The sequence below is a fragment of the Streptopelia decaocto genome (assembly GCF_964273445.1).
Source record: "Streptopelia decaocto genome assembly, chromosome: 3".
Taxonomy (NCBI): Eukaryota; Metazoa; Chordata; class Aves; order Columbiformes; family Columbidae; genus Streptopelia; species Streptopelia decaocto.
In genome coordinates this window covers 16022338-16048163 of record NC_138656.1, presented here as the reverse complement: position 1 = coordinate 16048163, position 25826 = coordinate 16022338, and the positions used below count along the sequence as shown (strand labels likewise).

Below are 25826 nucleotides of genomic sequence, written 5' to 3'. Positions count from 1 at the left end.
CTATGAAAAAGAATACCTGTCTTTTATGCCCAAACTGTCTTGTTTACCAAACACATGTACATATTAATTACCAATCAGCTGCTGACAAAATGAACAACACATGGCTGACAGAGGTCCCAGTTGCCAGACAGTGAAAATGAACTTGGTTCTTTCCACTGAAGTTAATGAAGCTATGACAATTTAAATTAGCTGTGAACCTACCCCAATTATCTTTTAGCTTGCCTGCACAAGGACACTCAGTAAAGTTAAGCAGAACTAACTAAAAAGCCGTCAAGTTAGAAGAAAGTGAGGCATGTTGAACTTTGCATGGATTTCTTTTGCTCCTCTGTTGGGTTTTTAAAAGGTTTGTTTATTTTTATTTTCTGTCCTAGATAATTTGGTTTAGCTTTGCAGGACCCCTTCCTCCATACAAACTGCTGACGCTTAGAGCAGCTGTCCCCTTTGGGATGTATATTCACTTGGCATCACTCTTCTGTGCAACTGTTCTCTCTGTTCTTCTGGCATTTCTCATCCGCCTTCCATTTTCATTCTTGTTAAGGTCTCCACGCATCCAGTATTTTCAGTGATACACCAGCCCAGTGAGACCCCCTGGCACCTGTGAAGGAAACCTTTGAGCTGCACAGCAGACTTTCTTCTGCTGGTTTATCAGGGGACACATTTTGTGTGCGATATTCTTCTAGAAGAATTAAATTTGGAGCTTTTAAAAACATCTTCTGCTGGAGGTCTCTTCTCCATTACATCTCAGAAATGCTGCTGGGAACAACAAGTTTTATTATTATTATTGTTATTATTATTACTTAAATTTAAATTTAAGGGACATGGCCTGCATTTTGAGGGAGATAATGAGCTTTATTCTTCAGGACTGCCATGCTGATATGACTTTGCTATGGGCCAGATGCAGAAAACGACTAACTCATATTCCTAAGCAATCATTTATAAACTGGAGTGAGGAGCTGAAGGCATATGGCATGGACAAATGCAGATACAAGGATAATGGATGAGTTGTCCTGGCTTTGTGGCTCTTACAGTATAGCAGCTTGTACCCTGCTGGGTCAGAGCATAAGGGGCACACACAGACACTTCTGCACCCCCCTCATGCGTAAATACCCTGAGCTCCCTGTACAAGTGATGGGAGAGCAACTCAGTGAAGCTGAACAACTGTAACAGAAACAGGTAAGCACTTTAATGTCTTTCAAACTCATAAAAGCACTTTTCAGAACTTCTCCCTAGAGCTCTGACTGTGCTCTGCTCTCCCAGATAGTGATAGTCACATCTGAGTATCAAGGGGATTGCCTGGGCCAAAGTGTCTTGGCCTCCCTGGGCGAGATGAGTGACAAAGTTAATACATTTTAATATTAGAAAAGAGAAAACAACCAGCATTTTAATTCTGTGTGGTGAAAACTGATGAGTTGTGAGAAGCTGTAGTAAGGCGAGTAAATGAAGCTAGGAAATCATCCACACTGTTGAAGGGTTTAGTGTGACATATCATTCAGAGAAAAGGAAATTAACTGCTGCATGACACTGGTGAATTCATCATTCCTCAAATCTGTTTTATGATACATGTTCTTGTTGGAGAAGAGCTAGACCTTCATCCTATATTTAATGTCCCCTAGACTTACCAACTTCTCAATTTTAAACACATTTTAGTTTAAAACTACTTATTTCTGACCTAACCAGAGATTTTCTCTCTTGCTGTCCCTCTACACAAAACCTTGGTATTTTCTAGTTTGCATCTCATGAATAACATTACTGTCAAACTCTCCTAGGTTATATTTATATGAAAAAATATTTGAATGGAGAGGCACCCAAGATAAAGGCAAATTATTCAAGATAAGACAATGTAACACCTACGAATGACTAGTTTAATCTTCCAAACACTTTAGAAAAACATTGACGATAATCTCATTCAATAGGCAATTTTGATTTTCTGTAGGAGGTGAAGCAAGATGTACCTATAATGTCTAACAGAGAGGCTTTATTTTGGGATCTAGAGCTGATCAGACCCAGGAACCCATTTCACCTGGTATCAGGTATGTGGGGACGTGACCCGGGCTCTCTCAGGTTTTTTTTGTGTATGTCTGTGAGACAGAGGTTGCCAGAAAATCAAAAGTGGTACATGGGGAGAATCTGTCTGCAGCTGACTCCAGTGAAGGCCATCAGCCAGCATGAACCTTGCTACCTTCTCAATGCCACCAGCAAACAAAATCAAGTCTTGCTTTTCACTGTGTTTCCCTGGAAAATCTTAGTGATTTAACAAGTCATATACTTGCCATTACATTTTAAGAGAATACACATTCATTTGAAAGATACATTAGATATATATAGACACATTTATACATCTTCAGACTCGATGATGCATCTGTCATAGATGCATCGAGCTGTAGCCGTTATAAGTCAGGTGAAAGTCATACATATATATTTATTGCCACAGTATCATGAAAAAGTCAGCAGAGAGTACTGCCCTGCAAAGTAACTCCTATTGTGTGCAGCAGACCTCCTTGTGTTGAAAAGCTCCTGAAGCTTTGGAAACTGCATGTTTCTATAGAGATATATACTTGGTAGCTGAGGATCTACCCTGCAGAGTTTATTATCCTTTATTGTCACCTTCTTCCTTTTCTTTTTTCCATCTTATGCTCTGCCTATTTCTTTTCATCCTACCAATGAAAATGTCAAATGCAGAATCCAGCCAGTGGTTGTACAGTAACTTCTCTAGCTTTCTGCTTCAAAATATGAACTGATAATAAATCTAGGAAGAGAACAACATAACATTAACTGCAGACTTTTTTCTACCCTAGCAGAAAAAAAGCAAGTTTAAATTTAAAAAAAAAGTAAATGTTTTAGATAGCATGTAATATGTTCCCAATATGCTCTGTTGTGCAAATATTCTCATCCCTTTCTGATAATATGTGGGTTTATTGATTAACTATATGATTAATGACAGTAACAAATGGACTTGAAAGTTTCATGGGTCTTCATTTTGTTAGCTTACTTTATCCTTTTCACATTGTCTGTCTTAGATGAAGGTCAGCCCACCAGTACAAACACCTGAGCAAGAACTGTGATTGTTTGCAGGTTTCACTGTAGTTTCAACTTTAAGTGTGAAAGCATAAAAAAATCCTAATTGCAGCTGTCAATAACAGTGTTGCAGCTACTGTTCACATCATTTGCAGCTTCTGTCACAGGGAAGCACATCTGACTCACTCAGTACTTAACATAGAACTTGCTATTTCAAGGCAGCAACTGTTTTAGTGGTTAGATATCTACTCAGCCTTGACTTGATAATCTAAAATAAATAACCTTGAGCGATTGTACAAAAACACCTATGCAGAGAGCAAGTGAAAACCCCCCACTATTTATAGCTTCCAGATGCTTGGGAGAAAACACTCTATATAACGTACCTCTGAACCGCTCTGACAATGGCTAAACTGGCTAATGAAGTGAGAGAATGGTTTTTAACATACAAAAGACCACATGATCAACTCTAGGCCTTATTTATTTTATCTGCAGTTTCCTCTTAGGTAACACCTTGACAGATGGGTGGAAATGATGGACCGTCTCTGTTGTCAATTATTTCAGTCATCTCAGTTGCTCCATTCTAAAACTGGCACCACTCTCCCACTGAAGCCTCTGGCACGCTAACACGTTAAATAATTCCTTTTAATTAGCTGAGTCACAGATCCAAGTTTGCAATTTCCATTCTCAGGAAATGTTTCTTAAATTGTCTTCATGATGTAGAAACAGTCAGGCAAAGGGAACCAACCAGTCAACATGCTTCAGCGTGTATGCCAGATACGGAGGGCTAAACAGTAAGGGGGGAAGGTTTAGGAGCAGGAGAAAATTAGGAAAGTAAGTGAGTTGAAGGCAGTTCCTCTTCAAAACAAATACAATATGATCCAATTTGATTTCCTGATACCTTTTTTATCACAGTATTAGTTACAGTATGTAGGTAAAATGCCTATATTAACATTTCTCTCACATAATTCTGCAGGATTGCAAGCAGAATTGGACCAAACAGCCTTTTTTCACCCCCCTTTTTAAGCTGCCTTTTACTCTTGCTTTACTTTGTCAAATCAGAGGTATAGTCCACTGCCCAAATGGTTGTGCCTAGCTGTAGGGGTACAGCTCTCTATTTCCCTGGGATACTGTAAGAGTGATTTCAAGTACTGCTGAGAAAAGAAACCCAAAAGCAAGGAAGGGTGCTGTAAGAGAATGGCATTTCTAGCTGTATTCCCAGTTGATATTTATATGTTTCTGCTTAAAGTAGTTTGCTAAAACTTAAGAAGGATCCCTTCTATTCTGAGAGCAAGTTATTTCTGTTTGCATTACTTTCTTAAAGCAAGATCTCTGATTAAATTAAATCTTAGTGAATATTAAGGATGGATTACAAAACTTGACACTGAATTTTAAAACTGTTTTAAATCTGCAAGAATTAAACTGCAACTCAGGGACTACTGAGTTGCTCCCCCTCTTACACTCTGTGAGGCAATTAATAGTTAATACTTTGACACAAATGATCGTATGTTTCCCATCTGAAATTTTGGCCTCTGCTTTCTCATGGATTACCTCCAGAGTTCTAAGTTAGAGCCATCTACATTTCTCAAAGGCATTTTGGTATCTATAAAAAAATGCCAATAATTCTTCTATCCAACTCCTCTTCCAGGCAAAGATTATAATGTAAAACAGCTAATACACACAATTTCGTTAGCAAACACCCAAGACATGCCAGCTGCAGAGTGCTTGTAAATCTGCAAAAAGCAACATACAAACCAAGCTGTAACTGTCCTCTTGTAAGATTTTGGCCTGTAAGTGAAAAAGTAGATGTGGTAGCAAAAAGAGTAATGAAAACCCATGGTTTCTAATCCCTGCTCTGTTTCCACATGGCAAGTATAAACTGAGATCCCTCACCATAAGTGGCTGTCAGCCCTCCCGTTTGCAACACCCTTGCTAAAGCAGATGAGAATCCAACCAGGAGCAAAGCCCTGGCTCTTGTACCGTGCCACAGAGCTCATGTTCACTGTGGAGCATAAGCTCTCACTGTTGGGAAACCAACCACAAAGAAACCCATCATTGGCAGCAGTGTCAGCAGTCAGCCCTTGAAAAATAAAAGATAATAACAATAATTTAGAAAATCAGCTACGGCAAAAGTAGAGATAATGGTTCTTGAGGGCAATATTTTTACCTTTATCCTGAATTTTTTTACCAAGTAACAGAGCAGGCTGCCACATGCCAGCATCACAACTTAAGAAACAGCTGTAGTGGAACAGAAACACACAGCAACCGGAGAAGTGTTTGAGGCTTTTGTTCTCCCTCCAAAGCTTTCACCAGCCTGTTATTCAACATGTAAAAGGCCCTAGGAAAGGACACTAGGATAGCTTAGGAAAACTTTCAAGGCCACATAAGAGAGGTGAAGAGTTCCAAGTGTACTGAAGAAAACCCCCTCCTTTATGTGAAACAAAATGAGACAACATCCTGCACTCCCAGAACGCGCTTTTAAGTGAAAAAATACCTTGCAGGAGCTGTGCTTGTGTCCTATACAGGGTCCTTAGACACGGTGGCCATCTATGTTCAAGATGCTACACCAATTTTAAAACCCTTTTGACTCATTGAGGCTTTTTGAAGAAACATAAAGCAAGCTTATTTGGTTACCTGGAGCAGCAAAGTCTATTGTAGCCACCTGAATCACCCCACTAGGCACTCAGCAGAGAGGTGCATAGGAAGACACCTTTCTAGAGTCCCCCTGCTTTGATCTTAAAGTTTATCTATCACTTAATAGCTCTCCAGCTAATGTATCTGGCTTTAGTAACTTCAACATTCTGTATGCTCAAAGCAACTCTACAGAGTTTTCATGGACACATTCTCAAGCTGTGCTGAAATCAATCCCAGGTCTATACTACTTTAACAGGACCTTCAAGGAACCAAAAGCTGGCATAAATGAGAGGAGACTCAAGTCGAGAGATTCTAACACATGTATTTGTATGATGCCACCAGAAGAAAGGATTCACTTGCTGGTTTTGAACACATCAACATTGCGGTCATCCTGTTTCAGAGAATACAGACTCATGCTGAGGAACCCACAAATTAGCATCGTCAACAAACCCTTGAGAAGTTAACAAGGATTTACTGCAAACAATTTCGCTAACAGGTGCTTTTTGGCGATATAAAACTCTACTTCTTTGCAGAAATAATTATAAACTTCTTTTGCTTAATCCCTAGAAGGCAGACCTTAACTGTGTAATCTAAAGAAACAATCAAAGCAAAATTAAACAAAATTAGCACTAGATGCCTGGAGCACAGTTCACTCAGGATTTAGATGACCTAAATCACAGATGGATTATTTTTCCTTCTAGTTGCGAGAATGATTTAAACTTTTGCTGACCTTCTGTGGTTAATTCAGACATTTTTGTCAAGTTTTCACCACAGTCCTCTAATTCAGTGAGCATAACAACTCCTCTTTCTGAATGAAACAAAACTTCTGCCCTAGGAAAACTGTAGGGTAGTAACCACAGATACATTGTGGTGTGTAAAATTAAGATAGGCACCTATTTACCCAACTAGTGATAAATTATTCTTCTTTGTATCCTCCCTCCAAACTTGCCACTCCAGCTATTAATCAAAGGGTTTATCCAGGACAACTCCTTTCATTTTTGCTTTAGTTCATAACAATGTCAGACAGCTGTGCGTATAGGCAAGGGGTGATATAACTTTCTTAAAAAAAAAATAAAAATGAAAACAATCACTTGCATTGTTACATACACGTCAGTGTGTAAGCTCTTCTGCTTGCCTGTGGTACTGACACAAAAACCAGCTGTCATTCGGTATTGCTAAGATTGCTTTATGGAAAACAAAAGAAGCTTTAAGATAGATAAAACTCTTTCTAGAGTAACACAGTATGGTATCTTTACATGGTTCACTCTCTCCAACTGCAGTTATGCTGCTCCTCTGATAAAGGAGGTTCGCTGTCTGAACGTTTATCAGAGACCTTTCTGTAAAGCCTTCATGATTTCAGCAAGAAAACATTAAGTTTCTTCTTGGCAAACAAGCACAAACCTTTGGAAAGCTCCCGCAGTACAAACACAAACGCCCATCATCAAGTTGTTTTGGGGCAGACAAGTTGCGCTACGTGTTTCGACAGAGCCGAAGCAAGCTGTAAAGGAAGCTTAGACTTTATGCTTCAAATTGCTGTCACAGCATCAAGGAGGCTTGTTTAAAATTTAGTCTGCACTTTGCATTATAATGTACATATCTTTTCTTAACAGAGATCTTAAAATGAGCACGATCGGAGTAACGGAGAGGAGCTTCAAGAAGTAATTAAGCGAGTGTCAGAGGAAGGGCTGCGCTTTCCAAACAGCTGGCGTAAGCCTCCTGAGCGACTCATTCCAAACCTGACCCTTGCCTTGCCATGCAGCAGTTTGTTTTGAGAGCCGGCAACCGGGCTGCTGCTCACAACCGTCCCCTCTCCCTACTTACAGTTCGGTGGTGTTGGTGGGGATGTCCCGGGGAACCTGGACCACCTTGCTCTCTTGACAAATGAAGACCCTGCCCATGCAGTGACAGGTGTGGTGCGGACATCCCGAGCTGCCCGCCAGGAACATCAGCAAACACGCAAGGACCAGAGACATCTCTGTCTTCACATCTGTGCCTGTCTCCTTCATGTCCAAGGGAGAAATGCAGAGACCTCCTAGCCCAACTCCCTGAATGGAAGATCCGCCCTATGGGCTGGGATGAACCACGTGGCTTTTTGGGGGATGAATTCTCAGCAAGATGCGGTTCATGGCCCCAAGATCCTTTATGGCCTTAAAGTAGGGATGGAGATGAGCAATGCTGATTTTCCATGACATAAATATTTTATATTTAAAGTGGTGTTGAAATCACTGGCCTCAGCTTAAGTAACCAGGGCACTTTTGACACACTGGGTTTCTGCACCAGAAAAAGGTCCTTCATTCTCAGCTGTGTTATTTTGTATGCTTTGCTTGGTGAGACCAAGGGACAGCAAAGCATTTTTAGTTTCTACAGCCCAGGCACTTTTGTCCCTGAAGGAGAAAACCATTTATGCTCCCCTTCATGGATCCAGGAGCCCTTGCTTTTGTGTTGCTTGTAGGCAAAGGAAATGTATTATTTTTTATAGGGTATATAATCTATTTGATGGGTTAAAAGCTATACACTTCTAAAGCCAGGGCTAAATAACACACCTTTATTTTCAAATGTAATTATTCTTCATGGACTTTATGATTCATCTCTTTTCCTTGGCACCTTTATAGGAATCCAAACAGGAGAAAATGCCATGTATCCAATGATCCCTGATCCCTAGGGACTTGTAAGATAATTTTGTCATCTAGAAAAAAAAAAAACAGAAATAAACAGAATGGCTATTTGTGGCACAACGGGAGGAAAACAGCATCAAGAATATAATCATAAGGCCTGGACATTGAATCTTCTTTGTTTTGTTCACCTTTTGACTGTGCTAAAATATCTTTCTTTTTACAAATCTTAATTCTTGGGAATGGGACTCTTGAGGAACGGACTCTTAGTCATGCTGCAGCAGGCTCTTATGTGGAACCAGGGCTTGTCCACAAGACAGGTAAAATGAGAATTTTGGGATACAAAGTGATTATTTTTTCTTTCTCCTTTTAAACTGTAAATAGGTGTTTCAGACACACAGAGCTTTTAAGTCACATATATTTTAAGTGAGTACTGGAGCTGGATTGCCATGGGTAGTTTTGCTGAACTTAACTCGTATTCAATCCTTCACATTGCTCAGAAGGGTTTTAATTTTGTTAAAAGTAGTTGCTAGTTTTTGTTGTTGTTGTTGTTTGTTTTATTTTTTTTTTAATTCTGCCATAATAAAAAAGCATATGAGAATGTAATGAGACACACTACAGCATCTTTTCTGTGAAGTTTGCTGGCTGAAAGATTCTACCATTCTCACCTTTAAAATAAGCATAAAAATGGTGATGTTTCTGAAAAGAACTTATTAGGATTTTCAAAATGAAGTCAAATGATTCTTTAAGTTTCCTGAAGAGTTACCCTAATTTTGACAAATGTCACCAAATATTTGTTATTTTTCCCCACTCACATAAACCTACTGAAGATGAGAACAGTGATATTTATTTACATTAAAAAGGTAAAGAAAAATCATGACAGTCTCTTCCTAACAAAGACAGGCTTATAATGAATGGTAAGAGTATTTATTTAGCTATATGTATAAAAGAGTCTGTTTTGCTAAGGTGTTGAATGAGTTTCATAAGGATGACAGTGACTGCCAAAAAAAATATTTTCTAGAATATTAATATTTTCTTCTTTTTTATATATACTATTTCCTTTGAAATACCTTAGACCTACAAAATCTTCTGAATTCCACCTTTGTTTTTCTTCATACTCAATAGGACAAAAACTGCAGAAGTCCTATGGTCAAAGAAATTCCCACATAGTAAAAAATTGCTATAGTCTACTGCATGTTGGACTAACTATATACTTCAGGATTTAAACAAATGCCAGGAAGACAACTCATTCGAGGCTTTTCTCATTTTGTCTTTTCAATAACAAGTCTCTACTTTCTACAGCTGTAACTGAAGTAGGCTGTAACCCCCCCCAAAGCATAAGGTAAAGCCTGAGGGATATGCAGGGCACTATAACATTTGGTTACAAATGCTCATAATCCATATCTCTTCATCCTGAAATACATCAATGTAAATTGTTATGTTATATTGATCAAATGGATATTAATAATTATGACATAGTTTAAAATGTGGTAACATTTTCTGAATGTCAAAATAATTTTCTCTGATATGAAGACATTTCAACGTTATTAACTTTGAGTTCCATATATCAAACTACAAACAGTAGTACTAACAGTTCTCCTACACGCAAAAGTCTGGAGGTTAAAAAATATCACTAGGGCTACCAGAGGTCTTTCCAATTATTAGTGGCTTTCAAGCCTATGCCAAGTATGCTTTATTTTAACACAACTAGTAAAACAGATGTTTCAAAACATCAGGTCAGACTCATGAGCAAATCATGAGCATAATGAAGAAAGTCTGAAGGGAGATTAACTCCTTCCTGGTTTTGTTTGGTGAGGCCATTTTAGCAGTACAGTACTCATTTTTCTGCTTTCATTTACAATAATTAATAGTGAGATGCTGATTATCAAGTAGTAGTAAAAAACAACAAATATTTTTAAAAATCAAATCCCAAGATTCTCCTGAAATCCTGTAGAGATAATATTTCTAGGGAAATATCCAGCTAAATCCATTAAATTCAAAAAATCAGAATAGTATTCCAAATGCAACTGACATTTCATTCATAATAGAGCAAACACTAATTCAAGACCACACTAAAACTATCTCAGGATAAATGGAGATTCAAAAGGATTTTCAAGTTCTTTTGTCTATGTGATCTAAGGTCTTGAAGAATAGACTCTGGTGTTTATTAATTTTGTGAAATGTGAAATGTGAATCTTTCTCCTGATTTCTGTTCACAGCCACACCACTACAGTCCCCTGGATGGATTAATCGACTGATGCTTGTCTTAACTGTGTTGTAAGTTCAGGAACACAACAGTCTCCTCTCGGGAAAAAATCTATGTAAAGGAAGGGAAAAAATGCCAAGATAACTCCTGGTCTCTTCCTGGGAGGTTGCACTCAGACGGCCTTCTTGAGAACCAGGTCAGAGCTACTATCATGCTTGAAAACCCAGAGGACCTGTTGCAGGGGATCTGTGAGACCTACTTAAAGCTAGTCATAAATCTGCCCCACAGATTGCCCCTGCCATCACAGGGTTTCATACTTTTCCTCAGTAGCTTGTTCAAAGCAACACAGGAGGTAAACTTATGCCTCCATAGACCTGCACCAGGTACATGCTCTGCCACCTTCAGAGCATCATGTGCTAGGAGTAAGGACCTGTCTTGTGGAGATGGCTGACTGTAATGCACTGTCATGGACATGCATACTGTTGAAAGTACAAATGCAGAGATAATGGTGCTTTCAGATATTTATAAGAGCCTTATCTTTGCATCCCTTTGCAAAAGCACTATGTTCCAGCTGGCAAATTGGTCTTGAGAGTGTTAACTGTTTTCCTGAGTAAGGAAACAGAAATTTCCCCAAATTGAAGCACTGCAGCAGCAGACATGCAATTAAGTGAATTATGACAGAAACTCAACAATGATATTATAGATTGTGTAACTCAGTGACTTCTGGGATAGACAATTAATTCAAGGTTATGTGTTCACCGAGGGATCTTTTTTAAGATAATAGTAAAGGAGTCTGGTTGATAGAACTGGCCTCTTAAATTAGCAGTGGTCTAATTCTGTGAGCATTGAGCCAGAGGAACTGAGGTGTTCTGCAGATCCCATTCTCTGACCAAGCAGCAGTGCCTGTCATGGGCCACACTGTCATTTGGATTTCTGGGGAAACAGTGGGAATGAACCACCCCAGCTCTCTGCCTCTTGCCCCCATTAAACTTGCTCCAAATATACTGTAGTGACTAATCCTTCCACCATGGTGCAGACCTGGTTGGCTCAGCATCTAAATCCGGCTGTTGGAGCTGTGGGAACAGCTCTTTTCTGTAAGACAGGAAGCTTACCAGGTGTTGGAGAGTATCAATCCACAGGCAAGCAAGTTTGCAACAGTTTCTGCTTGTGTTTGTCTCTTTTGAAGAAAATATGACAGCTAATTAAATAAATATTGTTTCTGCTGATGTTTCTCAGGCTCAGAATAATGTTTAATTACTGGATGCCACTGTAAGACTGGCTTTGCTTAACCAAAAGGGTTCTATAAAAATGTGTAGACAGATAAATTGACTTCATCCACACATGACATACAAACCACATCCAAAATATTTATCCTTCTAAGAGTGGAGATTTCTCTCTCTGTTGGTGATATCCAGCACATAGGTTTTTCCTAGGACTTTACAGGCAGCAGTAGCATCTATTGTCCTACCATGCTATGATCAGAAAAAGGTGTTTTCTTTTCCAGAAAAGCTTGCAGTGTGAGACAACAGATAGACGCCTAAGAGGAAATTAATAGGGGAGTTTGACACATCATTGATTCACTGTTTATGAATCACCAGCTTGGGTTTTAAAACACCACAGCACTAACGCCAACAGAGCATCTACCTGACAAAAATACAGTGTTTCAGGCTTCTTTCCAGAAATAGTCTTTATTTCTGAACAGATTTTTTTTCCAGCTTCATCATTTTCCATGAACAGGGATTATTTTTAAATACATTTGAATGGCCAGACTTTATGTGTGCCTTCACTGTTGAGAACAGAAAACATCAAACCAGCCTAATAAAAGCAGTGGCTTATTGCTATCTCAGTTCTTTTAGCCAGCTGCTCACATGAAACCTTAACTCTAAAAAAGTGAAATGGCAAAAGTAAATTAGCCACCAGAGGGAGCGCACTCACTCGAGAAAACACGCTGTTATATAAGGAAAGGTTTAAACATTGTGTGGAATTACACTCATGCAGATTTCCTGTGACTGATTTTTGACTTCAAAACTTGGCTGTGGTTAGTCTCTGTATTAAATAGCACCTCTACAGACCGCAGAGCAGCACGCCGCACAGCATTATGTTGAATGCAGCAATAGCTGACCAGAGTGTCTCCCGCTTCCCTCCTGTTATCCATCCCCATTCCTTAAAACCTTATTAGCATCTGTCTATTTGTTTGACTAGGGAAGGACACTGCACAGCATGGAAGGGCCTCAGACCCTTCTAAAATTTTTGCTGACTCTTCTCAGCTGTGAGCATCTGTTCGTGTTACGATCTGGAGGAGCAGGGGAGTTATGACTTTCTTTATTTCACTCTGCCCCAGTGCTTTTGTGGCTTTGATGGCTGACAAGCTTCCACTCAGGCCTTTATCTACACGATTTTTCAGAGGCAGTCTGAGGATACAAGCACCTCATGTATTTTAGGACCACAGATGTATGCAAGAGGAAACACTGAGAATAGTCCTTGCCGCCCCATCTAGTTCTGCTCCTCAGGTTCAGGTCTGTTCATCCCCTGTTGATAATAAAAGACGCAGCCCATCTGCTAGGTTTCTATCACACGTCTGTAAAAGCACAGTTATAGAAGTACTTTTTCTTTGCACTGTCCGCGAGTGGGCTTGACTAGACCAAAATAATGCACAAGAGACACTGAAGCCTGCCTAGAATCTCATTTAGCTTCATACATTCTTCCCGAGTGCTTTGCCCAGACAGCAAATCATATCTTAAGGCCAGAGATATAAGGCAAGAGAAGCCTTGCCTCACTGTAGGGTTAAGTAGACCCCTGCCTATGGACAACAATAACCATCCACTAGTCATTTTAACACCAGCAGAGCAATAGTTAAAATGGGAAGACATCAGAACACTTGTGTATGCAAATCACATTAAAAACCCACAAGAATTAAGAATCTGATTTCCAGTTTCCAGGGAGCCTAGACACACTGGAAGACCGGTCTGATGAGAGCCTCATGAAATCCAACAGTGACAAATACAAGCCCCTCTCAAAGGAGGAGGAACCCCTTGCAGTGATACAAGGCTGTGCACTGCCAGGCCAGGGAGCAGCCCTGCCAGTGAACTGAAAGAAGTGATTATTCCCCTTTACTCAGCACTTGCTAGACTACATCGACAGTACTGCACCCAGTATGGGACCCCCAACAGAAGGGGGACATCATGTAGCTGGAGGGAGTTCAGGGAAGGCCACCAAGGTGGTCAGGGCAGGACCTCTTGCCATGTGAGATGAAGCTGTGAGACCATGGCTTTTTCAGCCTGGGGAAGGCATGACCTGGAGGGACCCAACAACACTTTTGAGGAGGTAATCAAAAGGTGTACCCAGTCTTCTTGCAGAGGTGTGGGATGGGAGAACAAGAGGAAACAGGTTGAAACAAGCTGACATTCAGACTGGCTACAAAGAGATAATTTTCACCTTGAGGACAGTCAAGAAGTGGCACAGTTTGCTTAAAGAGGTGGTGCTGTCTTCTTTCACAGAGGTTCAAAAGACCAGGTTGAATAAGCCCCTGAGCAACCAGATCTGACCTCACAGCTGACCTCACTTTAAGCAGGAGAGGGAACCACATACCTCCCAAGGTCCCTTTTCCACCTGAATTTTGTGATTCTACTTATGGCTCAGAAAACAAAACAAAACAAAATAACAAAAAAAACCCAACAACTTCCTAGAATTTTTAAAATAGAAACTATTCACACTTTTCCCAAACCTATACTGTCAGTTGCTTTTGAGCATCGTTACAATATATTACTCAGATATTAGTCTTTAATCCATAAATAAAGGAGAAATTATTGTCAGCATGAAAAAATGTCAGCATGAAGAAACTTTAATGATGCCTCCACAACCTGTCACATCAGTAGCATCTCGTATGAAAGAAAGAGAGCAGTCTGGTAGAGAATACATGAGGAGTTTCAAGGATTGAAGTGCAGAGATATCTGTAAAGCAAAAACTTGCTTAACCCCTCTTGTACTTACAACCTGTCCATAGAAAGAGATAACGATCTGTTCTGTGGCCAGAGCAACTAAGTTTGCTGAAATCCATTCAGATTGGAGAGCATTTCAGGCATTGAAATGCGTTAAAGAGATGTGAAATGGAAATATCTTGACACCATACCACAGATTACCTAACTTTCTACTTCTATGTCTTTATTTTCAAGGTACTCTGCAATACGTAAAACTATACCTTCTATTTTCTGGACCTCATACAGCTGAGGAGAAACCATCCCTACGTAAGAAAAGGAAGAGCTCAGCCCTGATTGATACATGAAAGGTACTAAATATCCTTCCAGGAAATTAATTTTGTTCTGACATTTAATGAAAAAAAAATGGAGAGGTACAGAATTACAAATCAACTTTTGTTAAGGCCTCTAAAGAAGATGCAAATGACTAACTAGTCCCTGTAGCAGATTGAAGAAAAAGGAGGAAAAAAAAGAAAGTATTGTGTAAGTAGTGTAGGTCATTAATACTGATAGAAGAAGGCTAAAAAAGTTGCTCAATTACTTTGCAAGAGTTACAGTGTGTTGTATACTTCTTACCTTCATGACAGGTAGGCTAAATAAGCTGCCTGAGGTGATAATTAGGAACCAGAGTCACTGAGTCTTTTTTTTAACGCTGTACATCGAGAATGAATATTTCACCTTTGTTTTAAAGTATCCTTACAAGGGCATCCCAGGTTTTTCCTACTCTTGCTGAAGCTTTTACAGCAAAAAAAAAAAAAAAAAATATATATATATATATATTATACTGCATTTATTGACTGATATGAAGCTGCATTAAAACCTGAGTATTGAAGCCATATCTGACAGCTGTTTTCCTCTTCTGCTCTTCCCTCCTTTTCCTGCTGGGACACCACTGCTGCTGTGGAACAGTACTGTTCTCCACAAACAGATCCACTAAAGTTAATAAGATTATTTGTGGAACAAGGTTCTATCAAAACTGACTAAAAATTCAGAATCTATCCCTTAGCATATAAAAGTTATGAAGAGTGACATATACACTTAAATGTGATCAAATGACCATTGAAAGGAAGGCTGGGCATGTCTAAGTGTTTATGCAGCTGGAGTCCTGGCAAAATTAAAAAGGATCTGATGCCAGTTGCTTCAGAAATCTTGATTTGGTGCTATAGAACTGCCCAGTGATATATTACTCCTTGGAATAGTTATTCTTTGACACTTTTTCTGCCAGGAAGCGGGTTATTTTGCATGGAAAGTGACAAAGAGAAGTCTCTGATTTTTGACCTGACTGCAAGTGCTCTCAGCACACAGGGATCAGGTAAGCCACAGCTCTCTGCAAAAGGAGAAGTCCTGCCATTGCTCTTAAAGCAAAGAAAGAAAAGGCAGGAAGAGTAATGAAATTCTGCAGATGATGAAAAGGAAGGTTCTCCATCTCTCTCAGGTACTTCATAGTCCTCACTACTGTGTTGTCAAAGCGCCTTTCAATTCTAATAGCCATTTTTGTCCCCACTTACATAGCACAGAAAGACCCCTAGCATCATTTTACAGATGCTGCTGGTTAAGCATCAGGAAAAATATTGATACATCTACAGATTGGTGATGTGTGCATCCACCAAGGTGCAGAGCAGAGATCCCCAGAGCCAGGTCCCTGGGAGGTTCAGTTCTGCGTAATACAAGCATGTCCCCACTGTGATGTGCCCAAGACAGGAAGCTGCGCTTTGGGGCCTCGCACTGTAAACCCAAACACAGAACTCCTGACCTCTGCCTGGCCCACCTGCAGCCACTTCTGGCACCTGCACTTTGCTGCTCTGCACATCCAACTCTTACAGGGCAATGTTGAAGCAATGCTGCTGCCTGTGCCCTGGGCAACTCACCAGCAGCCTTCGGGGGATGCCTGAGGAAGGACAGAGATGCACCGAGTTTCCCCCTCACATCCCAGACAACACCTCAGTTTCCCTTCGTCTCTAAAACATCATCACAGCCGACATTTACATTGGATTTACTTGCTATTCAAAGGATTCAAACAAACTTCACAGCCACACTTGAAGTTCCAGCAGATGTATATCTACCCAAATTGAAACCTGACAAGTGTACCAGAAAATCCTGACCTGTGTATGGAAAAAAAGTGCTAACGGATTTGGGTTAGCCTGCCTACCTGCACACCCTGACAGATTGATTACATGTCTTCCACTCAGAAAGGCTCTTCTGGCTGCTGCCACCCTTATGATGGTACTGGGATATGGTTCACTGATGGTTTAGGGGAGAAAAGTGTTAGATATCCAAAAGAGATATAAATCTATTGAACACTGTAAACTCAAAGCAGAAAGAAAAGCCATATTCCACCAACATATTTCATTTTTCTTACCTCTGCTACAATTTTCCTTTTGACTCACATGACGTGGTTTAGCATGATACAATTTATCAACAAATGACACATCCTATTGTATTACATCTGTCTGAGATGAAAAAAAAAGTACTTTTTGGACTAAGCTGACAACAATACAGGCACAACAACCCAAGCTGCCCGTGGGAGGCTGCAAGACTATTTTACCTTTCATGATCACATTTCTTTGCCTTTTTTTAGGATGGACCACAAAGGCAAAGCACAATCTGTTAAATGCTGCCGAATCAAGTGATGAAGACCAAACCTTGGCTGATTATTGCTAGCCTAGGTGAAGTTCAAAGTGTCTGGAGACCAAAGTTCTCACAGGTGAGGTTTTGTACTCTGTCTCTTAAAAAGTATCTACATGGTATTTTACAAGCCTGTTCTGCATGTGTTCCAAGCTGAGCAGTTATCTCATTAGGACTCATTAGTTCACGCTCAGTGCTAACCAGTCTTACTCACATAACTCCTGATTAGCCTGGCATGTGTGTAGTGTGACATTGCCCCTCCTCGCAAAATAATGTGTGTTGTTCCCCTGGAGGAAGAGAGTTGAGTTGCCAGCCCTCAGGGAGATCACTGTTGCTTGTCTTAATACAAAGTAAAAGAAAATTAAATTGCACCCTCCCAAACCACAGCAGCTTTGTGAAGTAGAAAGAAGGCTCTGAACCGCATATGGATGCCCTCTTACAGAATGCAGGAAGGCTGGAAATTTCCTCATAGACTCCCCACCTCAGCATAATCTGTTAAACATGGGCTTGCAGTGCTGTCCTAAGGAGCCAGTTATGTTCACCACTCTGCATGAGCAAAGCAGTTTCTGTCTGCTCAAAATGTAGGGTTACTGTTGGAACCAATTTAAGCCGTCCATCCCTTCCATGCGTGACAGTATAACCATAAGGGTCAGTAAAGATTTATTCCCAAACTGTGCTGACATTCACCAAACTCTCCAGGTTTTCTATTTTTGTGCTCTCACAGCCCCTTTAAACATTTCATTGTCTATGCAAAACCATGAAACAAACTTGATTCCAACAACGGATCCATTGAGTTAATATAGACACATTATTTGCTCCAGATGAAGATGAATGTGACAATAGAAGAAGTGGAGAAGTACCAATAAGATATAGCTAATATTGTGGAATATGAAGGAATATAAGTGAGAAGGAGCCAGGCCATATTTCCCTTGACTTCAGTACAGCTATGCCAGAGCACTGCTGCTGCAGATTTGGCCTGCAACAGTCTGGATAAACAGCTAAGCCTCTGGATCAGACATCGAATAGGCAACAAATCTTAGAGAATGGTGATATGGATATGCTGCTTGGCTCTAATATAATCAGCTTTTATGGAGAGCTTTCCATTGCTTGCTCTTATGGCCTAATTGCAAGGCATTATCTGGCCAAACAGTGGATGGAAGTAGCACGTAATAATGATTGCCTGCAAGAACCTCAGATAGTGCAGCACATAAAATGAGGAGTTATTCTTACCTCACTTATTACCCAGGAGCTGATTCAAGGAGTAGTTACAGTTGAGCCATTAAGCCACTGGTCACCCTAATACATCTCAATTCAAATTCATTATAGGAGTGATTTTACCAAATGCTAGCAGTGACACTGAACTGTGGGAAGAGGATTGAATTTTGAATAAAGAAGAAAATGAGTAAAAAAGGTTCTCTTGGGGAAAAGAACTCCTTAAGAAACTAAAATCTTTAGCCTCTGCATGGTTGTGATGCAAACCTACCATACTGCTATAACAGGAGGAAAAGCCTATGCTTAAGAAAAAGGAACAATAACAATCTAAGTACCTGAGGGACTATAAAGGTGTACAAATTTTGGGGGGGAAACAGAAACCCAGCCCAAATGTATCCTTCAGACAGGATGCTTGGCCAGTTCTAAAGCTAGCACCAGCTGACAAAGCAACAAAAAGTCATCCAACTTCTGGGCAAAAAAGCATGCCAGCTCCAGCAGGAAAAAGTTCTCAAGGCTGATCATGGCCAATATTCACACATTCACATCCTACTACAAACTCTGGCTTTCATCACTGACAGTCCACAGCTGTCATAGGGAGCATTCTCCAACATGCGTAGGAGAAGGTGACGTTTCTGCCATGTATGAAGGTGACAGCACCAAATTTAAGCATTGCATCTGTTTCATCTTTTTTCTTATTTTTGTCCAACTGGTCTGTCAGAGGGCAATGTGGTACCTTTCTACCAGAAGGGCAATGCCACTGTTTGCGCCTTCATAGTCTTCAGATCCCATGATGAGACTACAGTGCCAGACTCATTAAAAAAACACAAACATTTATCAGATACAAAACTCTGAATCCATGCCATTTGGCAAAAATCTTGAATCAATAGATCCCCTAGTCCCAATTGTACTTGGCTACTCAGCTCAGCCTAATTCTGAAGCCAGAAGCAACCTTTAAAGGGAACTGACTCTGGCACAGCATGGGATAGAGGTAGGCCAGATATCAAGAAAGGTTCAGCATTCAGCTTTTCTTCTATCTAGTTTTAAACGCTTCTTTCCAGGAAGAGGATGAGGAGAGGCTTGTAGAGGATGGTTAGCTCCAGAAACATGGTTAGAAAAGGCAGAGAATGAAATCATCACACTGTGCCACATCCATGGACCATTTTAGATAAAGATATCCCTTAGGAAGCATATCTGTCACTGACTGCCCTACGAGGCTAGTGAGAGTGACTGCTCTGTGCTCAGAGGAATCAGAGACACAGTAAGGGCAGAAAATATGAGTGTACCGGTTAACCTGAGCTCCTGATAAGTGGTAGTCTCTTGCAAAAAACTAAAAGGTCACCCAGGAAGTCTATGAGAACTTCTAAGTCAAGTAGTTCAGTTACTAATGGCAATATGTAACCATATTAACCACTTAAAACATCCTCCAATCTAAAGAAGGGGTGTCATGTCAGGCCTTAAAAAAAGGTCCCAGGGAGACCTGGGGAATCAGAGGCCTGTAATCGTGATGGCAACACTGAATGAACTAACATACAGAAACAGAGGCAGCTACAGAGTATGGGGAAATGTTAGGCTTGTAAGGAACTGCAAAAGGAAATCCTGCCTTAGGGATCCTCTCAGCAAGGAAAGATCTAGTTGATATAATCTGTTTGTATTTCCAAAAGGCTTTTGATAAAGTCCTTCATCAAAGGATAAAAGGAAGCCAAATCGCTGTGGGACAATTCTGACCTGGACAAAAAACTAGCTAGGACACAGCAACCAAAGTGAAAAGGCTGGTAAAAACAAACAAACAAACAAACAAGTGGATTTCAAAGAAATCTACAAATCTACAAAATAAGGAGTGGCATGAAGGTGATGTATGGTAATAAAATTTTTACCATATGTTTTGTTCCAAGAACTACGGAACATCAAATGAAGCCGAAGCTAAACCAGAAGAGCAACAGATAGCAGACCTGTGTAATTCCTTCTTAAAGCATATTGTAGGTGCAAGAGTGGACACTGATTGAAGGAAAGACTGGATGACTATTTGGAAGAGAGATGATTTATGGTTGCTAAACAGACAAGCAACAGGAGACTTAGGGAATCCCCAGAACTCTAGAAAGCTGGAGGCTGAGAGAATATTGGGGGAAAGGATGACATGAGTTTGCCTACTCTTCCAATTCTTAAGTGTCCATTTACGATCACTCCTGGAGACAGAATAGCAGACCTTTGGTATGATCATTGTGACCATTTCAGACATGGGAAACCCTACAATGGCCAATCAAGACTTAAAAAGAACTAGCTTTCTACAGTAGCCAAGGACCTTCTACCATGTTAATTGGAATTCTTTACGTTAATCTGCTAAGTTTTCTCCCTGACATACTCACTATCCTATAGAGAAGTCATAACACTGAAATATGTTGGTACTGGTAACTCTAGGAATGGGAAAAACTTTCTAGTAGTTACCTCTTGAGTCATAGATGACTACTGTCTCCAGATTCACATAAACACAGTGGTTCATTACTAAGAGGTGAAATCACTGTTTGTCAAGTACATATCTAATTTTATGTGTATTGAAATGACAACTCATCCTTAAACTTGGATACTTGCTTGACAATATTCCTTGGTTAGGGGCTTCCACTGGCAAGGGAGAGCTTCCTCTGTTTTGAAGAAATGAATCAAAGTGGTTTTTTTCCTTCTCCTTTGTTAAGCTCATCTACTTCTGAGCATCTAAAACTGAAGGACCACCTCTGGTCTCTTGGTGCACAGGGTAAACAATAGAAGAAAGATGTTTGTCTGATTGTTCACTTCAAGTTTGCTTGTAGAAAAAGGAAGCTAGACTACCTGAATTAAGATGTGGAACAACCACAGCCCTGCCTTAAGCATTATTACTAGCAAATTATCACCGGCATAGAAATCATCAGAGCAAACTTAATCTATGAAACATATCATTATATATGTCCCCTGCTCTGGGTTCTTTTACAGAAACACAATGCCATAGGACATTTCATGGTCTTTTGATGGTTTCTCTTTTCAGACTGGTATAGAAATGAATTTCACATTTCTGTTCAGTGAAATATTGAGATAAAATGCAAAAAAGATATGCTTTTTTTTTTTTTTTTCCAGAACTAGTTTGTCTTAAAAGCAGGATGTGGTCGTGAAAAGGAGAGATATATTTTTAGGAACTGTAGAGTTTCCTGAAAGAAAAAGGCATAGCAAGTAGAATGACTAGAGGCAAATGCCTCAATCCAGTACTTCTGAAGTATTTTAACTTCATGCTTTTTATCCTTTGATAATGATTCACTGAATTTTAGTAGTTCTGCAAAATAATGAACTGATAGCAATCTGTATAGAAACACTATGTGAACTTCCGCATTTTCCTACAGAGCTCTGCATCTGACTCAGTCCTGCTATGTTAGGGACCAACTACTGTGATAGACTATGGAATTTTTTCATTAATATTTACCCTACTTTTTGTTTTGTTTTGTTTTGTTGTAGCCTAATTTATTTTGTAAATAAATGCTGATGGTACTTTTCATATGTGGCACTCCTTGCCATTGTGTATCTAACAACTGTATGAGCAAAACAGTATCTGTCCACAGTCTCTGGGAAACTCTGTAAAAGCAAGTGTGCACATAAAATCCTACCCTTTCTAGGGGCCCTGCAGCTTCTAGAAGACTCTCTTAACTTTGATATATCAAGCTCTTACCAATGAGGTGGTTTTACTCCCTAAGGCCAAGGTACCCAAATCTTGCCACTGGAAATAAAAAGTTTCAGTTCAGTGCAGCTGCACAACCTCCTAAGTGTACTGCATTAATTTATTTTGCATAGGCCTACACTTATTTTTCCTAGGGCTGTAATGCCCTCTGCCACAAGCTGGCTCACATTAAAGCATGCTAGGCACCATAAGCAATGTCACTGCTGGTGGGAGACATCAGCAAAAAGCTGATGCAGGCCACATAGTACATCCTCTGCTGAACATGTCATTTTCAACTATGTTTTATGACCCTGTAAGGAGACAGGACTTGAAGAGACCTTTGGAGGGAGGAGAGACGATGTCTTCCCTGGGGATGATCTGGGTACGTTCCAGGAGAGAAAGCTGCATCCATGCATGGTCTGGCAGGAGCAGCAGCAGGAAAGCAGCACAGCCTCAGGCAGGAGGCCTGCAGCACACACATGGGCTGGGCAGAGCTTGCTGCTGTTTATAAAGTAACAGAAACCAAGCCTAGAAAAACAGATCAATATGTAAGGGCATAGGGCATGGAAAAACTATATACAAAACTTAGTCTTTTCTGTCTGTCCTATTTACTTTGGTGTTTCTCTACTAAATATACTTTAATTTCTAATAAAATCTGCCTTTTACATATTTTTTGATTGTTGTTTCCACCTCCTTTGAGACATTCTCACTACTACAGATGCTCAAAGCCCTGGCCATCTAGGGTTTCTGTTGCCCAGAGGCTGCAGGTTATCTGTTTAAGGAGATAATACACAGATGTGTGCACAGCCTCTGGCTTTGTCAGCTCTCTGTCACCTGCTTATGGAAGGTCTGTATCCAAGCAGGTTCATTTTGGGGCATTTTACTCCTGAGCTCTGCATACTCAACATTTTTGCTCCTATAGGATGCCCCTCCAGAGATGCCTTAGACATCTGTCAGATTATGGAGCATGAATCAAAACAGTTTCTGCATGCTGGATGCAGGGCTTGATGGACAATCACATAATGAAGGAACGTGATCAAAAAATGAACACATTTGATAGGCAGAAAGAAGAAGAATGATGGCGGCAAAAGTTAATGTTCAGACTCCTCAAAATAAATACATCATCAGGGTTAGCAGCTTCTAATGAATTTGGTGATCCTATTTAGGAGTGGAAATGCTGTTTGCTGCTTGGCATTTCAGTACTTACATAATTTATAGTCTATTATTTGATAATATGTTGGAGCAAGTTGTTGTCTCTGGCACCATCAAAGCTGTCTGCTAATTCACTGCTTGACCTTCTCTACATGCATGTAAAATGCAAAGGAAATGGCTGCACACTGCAGCAGTTCCAAAAATGGCTTAGTGTTCAGACACTTTGATTTGGATGAACTTCACCATCAAACTATAGTTTTATTTATATATGTTTAGAAAAAAGTAGCAAACAGTTGGTAACACAATATTTTAAAAGACTGACACATTTCTGTTCCATTTGGCTTCTCAGCCAAGTATTGTTTTATAACCAAGGCAGTACAAGTGTCCTGGCATTAGGGTGTAATTAGACACATCATTCTAGTACCCTGTGTCTATGAGCCACCTATGTAGCCAAAGGTCTCTTGTCCTGGGTGTTTAAAGGTGTTCATCCTTGAACATGAGAGGACATATGCTAACAGCCAGCTCACATAATGAAGAAGGATTCTGCTTTTATATAGGAACATTTACAGAAGTATTTCAGCTTCTGTATGTGGAACATAAAGAGTTTGCATCCAGTTTTCAGAGAAGGTAAAAACATTAGTTGTAAGGCATCTGCAGATGATCCAAAGCACCATGTAAACCAGACAAAAATATCATTCTGGAGAATGCTTTGCTTCATTGCATTCACTGTAATGGAGAGAACAGAAAGTATTGTTAGATCATGACAGATGGAAGAAAACTGTAATTCTGTCCATAGATGGGGGCTCCACGGTGGTGACAAGGTTCTCAGCATACTCTACAGTAAGCAGCTGGGAAACAATTTGTGTGTGCCACAAGGTCACAGTTCAAATAAGAAGAATCAATTTTTGATCATCAGTAGATCCCCACCAACTTCAGTTTGGACTGCAAGACTATGGACCCCATCTGCAGAGAGAGGCAAAAATTATTAATACCTACATAACTCTGCTGATGCAGGCTCACAGAAAGGAGCATATGGAAGTTTTCATGAGGTGACCCATCCCTCCCAGACTTCACCCTACAGTCCACAGCTACACCCACTGCTCATCAGCTGCCTCAAATTGAAGCTGCATTCCATGTTTTTGTTCCTTTTTCATTTCAATTTTGTGTCTAATCTGATAGAAGCATAAGTAGAGCAATGTACTGAGAGAGGGAAGGAAAATTTAAATAACTTGTCAGTGCCAAATTTATTGAAAGGGTTATTCAATCGGAGATGCCTGTTGGGGGCATAAGATAGAGAAGGCTACATTGTGGCAGGGTTTTCTTGATGATCTTTTTCCCAAGTCTGACTTCTCTTTTCCCCTGTGAGTCACTTTTATGTTTTAGAGAAACAGTTGTGAGCCACAAATACGTGTTAACTGGAATTGATCAAGGACAAAATGAATAATTTACTATCTGAAGAAGAGATCAACTATATTGGTACAGACTTTTTAGTGAAGATTTTTTTTCCCTGATGTTACAACCATTCTGTTTCAGCTGCATTTACATGTAGCAAGAGTGCTGCTTTGTTTCTAAACTGGCACATCCCAGCAGAATTCCCCACCTTTTTTTCTTTCAACACTTCTCATCTTAAAGAGCATGAATTATTCACAAAGAATTCCATATATCTTCAAAACTTTTCTGTTAAATAAAACTGAATATTTAATTTTTTCCCTGTTGATTATCCACAATGAGGAATAATGATTTGAATTTTTGAAAACTATTAATCCCAAGCATCTCTCTACATATGGCTACACCCACTCTCCTGCTTTTTGCCAGACCTGGGAACAGGTCTGACAGTTTGTGTCACTTTGGCACAACAACTTACATTTTTCTAGATTTCTCTATTACATCTATTTCTGTGATAGCAGTATCAGAAGTTTTTAAGAGTCAAAACAACAACAAATAAAACCCACAGAGTAAAAGATTGAATAAGACACAAGAATTCTTCAAGCAACCAAATAGTTGCAAATAACTAAGCACAGGCAACCTAATTGATCACAAAATGTATACAAGTGTAGTCAAAATGTCAACTTGAACTCTGCCATTTTTTGTTGAGCCTTTTAAAAAGTTCTTGTTTTAAAATATACATAAAATCTACATTCATAATGAAGCTCCAACCTCATCTGGAAAACTTGCCCCTCCTCAGTCTAGGTTGACTTTTTTCAGTCTATGCAGTCTATTTTATACAATGCCAGAGGGACCAGTATTGAGACTTAGCTACTCTTGTAGCCAAAGAATACAACCAGCTAATCCAAACTACTTACAATAGAAAAGGCGGACAATGATATCTGGGAATCACCTTACAGAGGAGATCTAGTGAGTGGTGGGGATTCATGTCTTGGACTAGGTCACTGAAATTCTACAGCAGCTCTATGGACTGAATCTTACATTCCAGTCCAGCATCCAGACTCCATTTCACCAAACAGATTTTAAAATCCTATTCCTGTTAAAAAGTTGGGTATTTTTACAGTGGGTGTGAAAAGAGAGGGAGCATCTTCCCAGAAAAGAAAAATTACACATAGCAGTCACACAACTCTAGGGGCACACTTGCACTGATGTGATATTCATCAGGATCTGTCTGGCATTGACTCGGACTGCTTTCCTGGTGCATAGTGAACAGCCTTTCCTAGAAAGAGTAAGCATGCTGTTTGCGAAAGTACTAAACACTTATAGAAAATAGAGCTTATA

The 25826-nt window shown here is 39.9% G+C and overlaps 1 protein-coding gene across 1 annotated transcript in view; it reads right to left on the bottom strand.

Moving 5' to 3' along the window:
* The window catches only part of FSHR (follicle stimulating hormone receptor), a gene marked incomplete at both ends in the record, with an annotated part of 80979 nt that extends 73327 nt beyond the window's left edge, over positions 1 to 7652 (bottom strand). Inside the window, one exon of the mRNA XM_082049420.1 lies at positions 7468 to 7652. Coding sequence (XP_081905546.1) covers positions 7468 to 7652 — 185 coding nt within the window. The remainder of the gene's footprint in view (positions 1 to 7467) is intronic.
* Positions 7653 to 25826: the final 18174 nt, after the last annotated feature.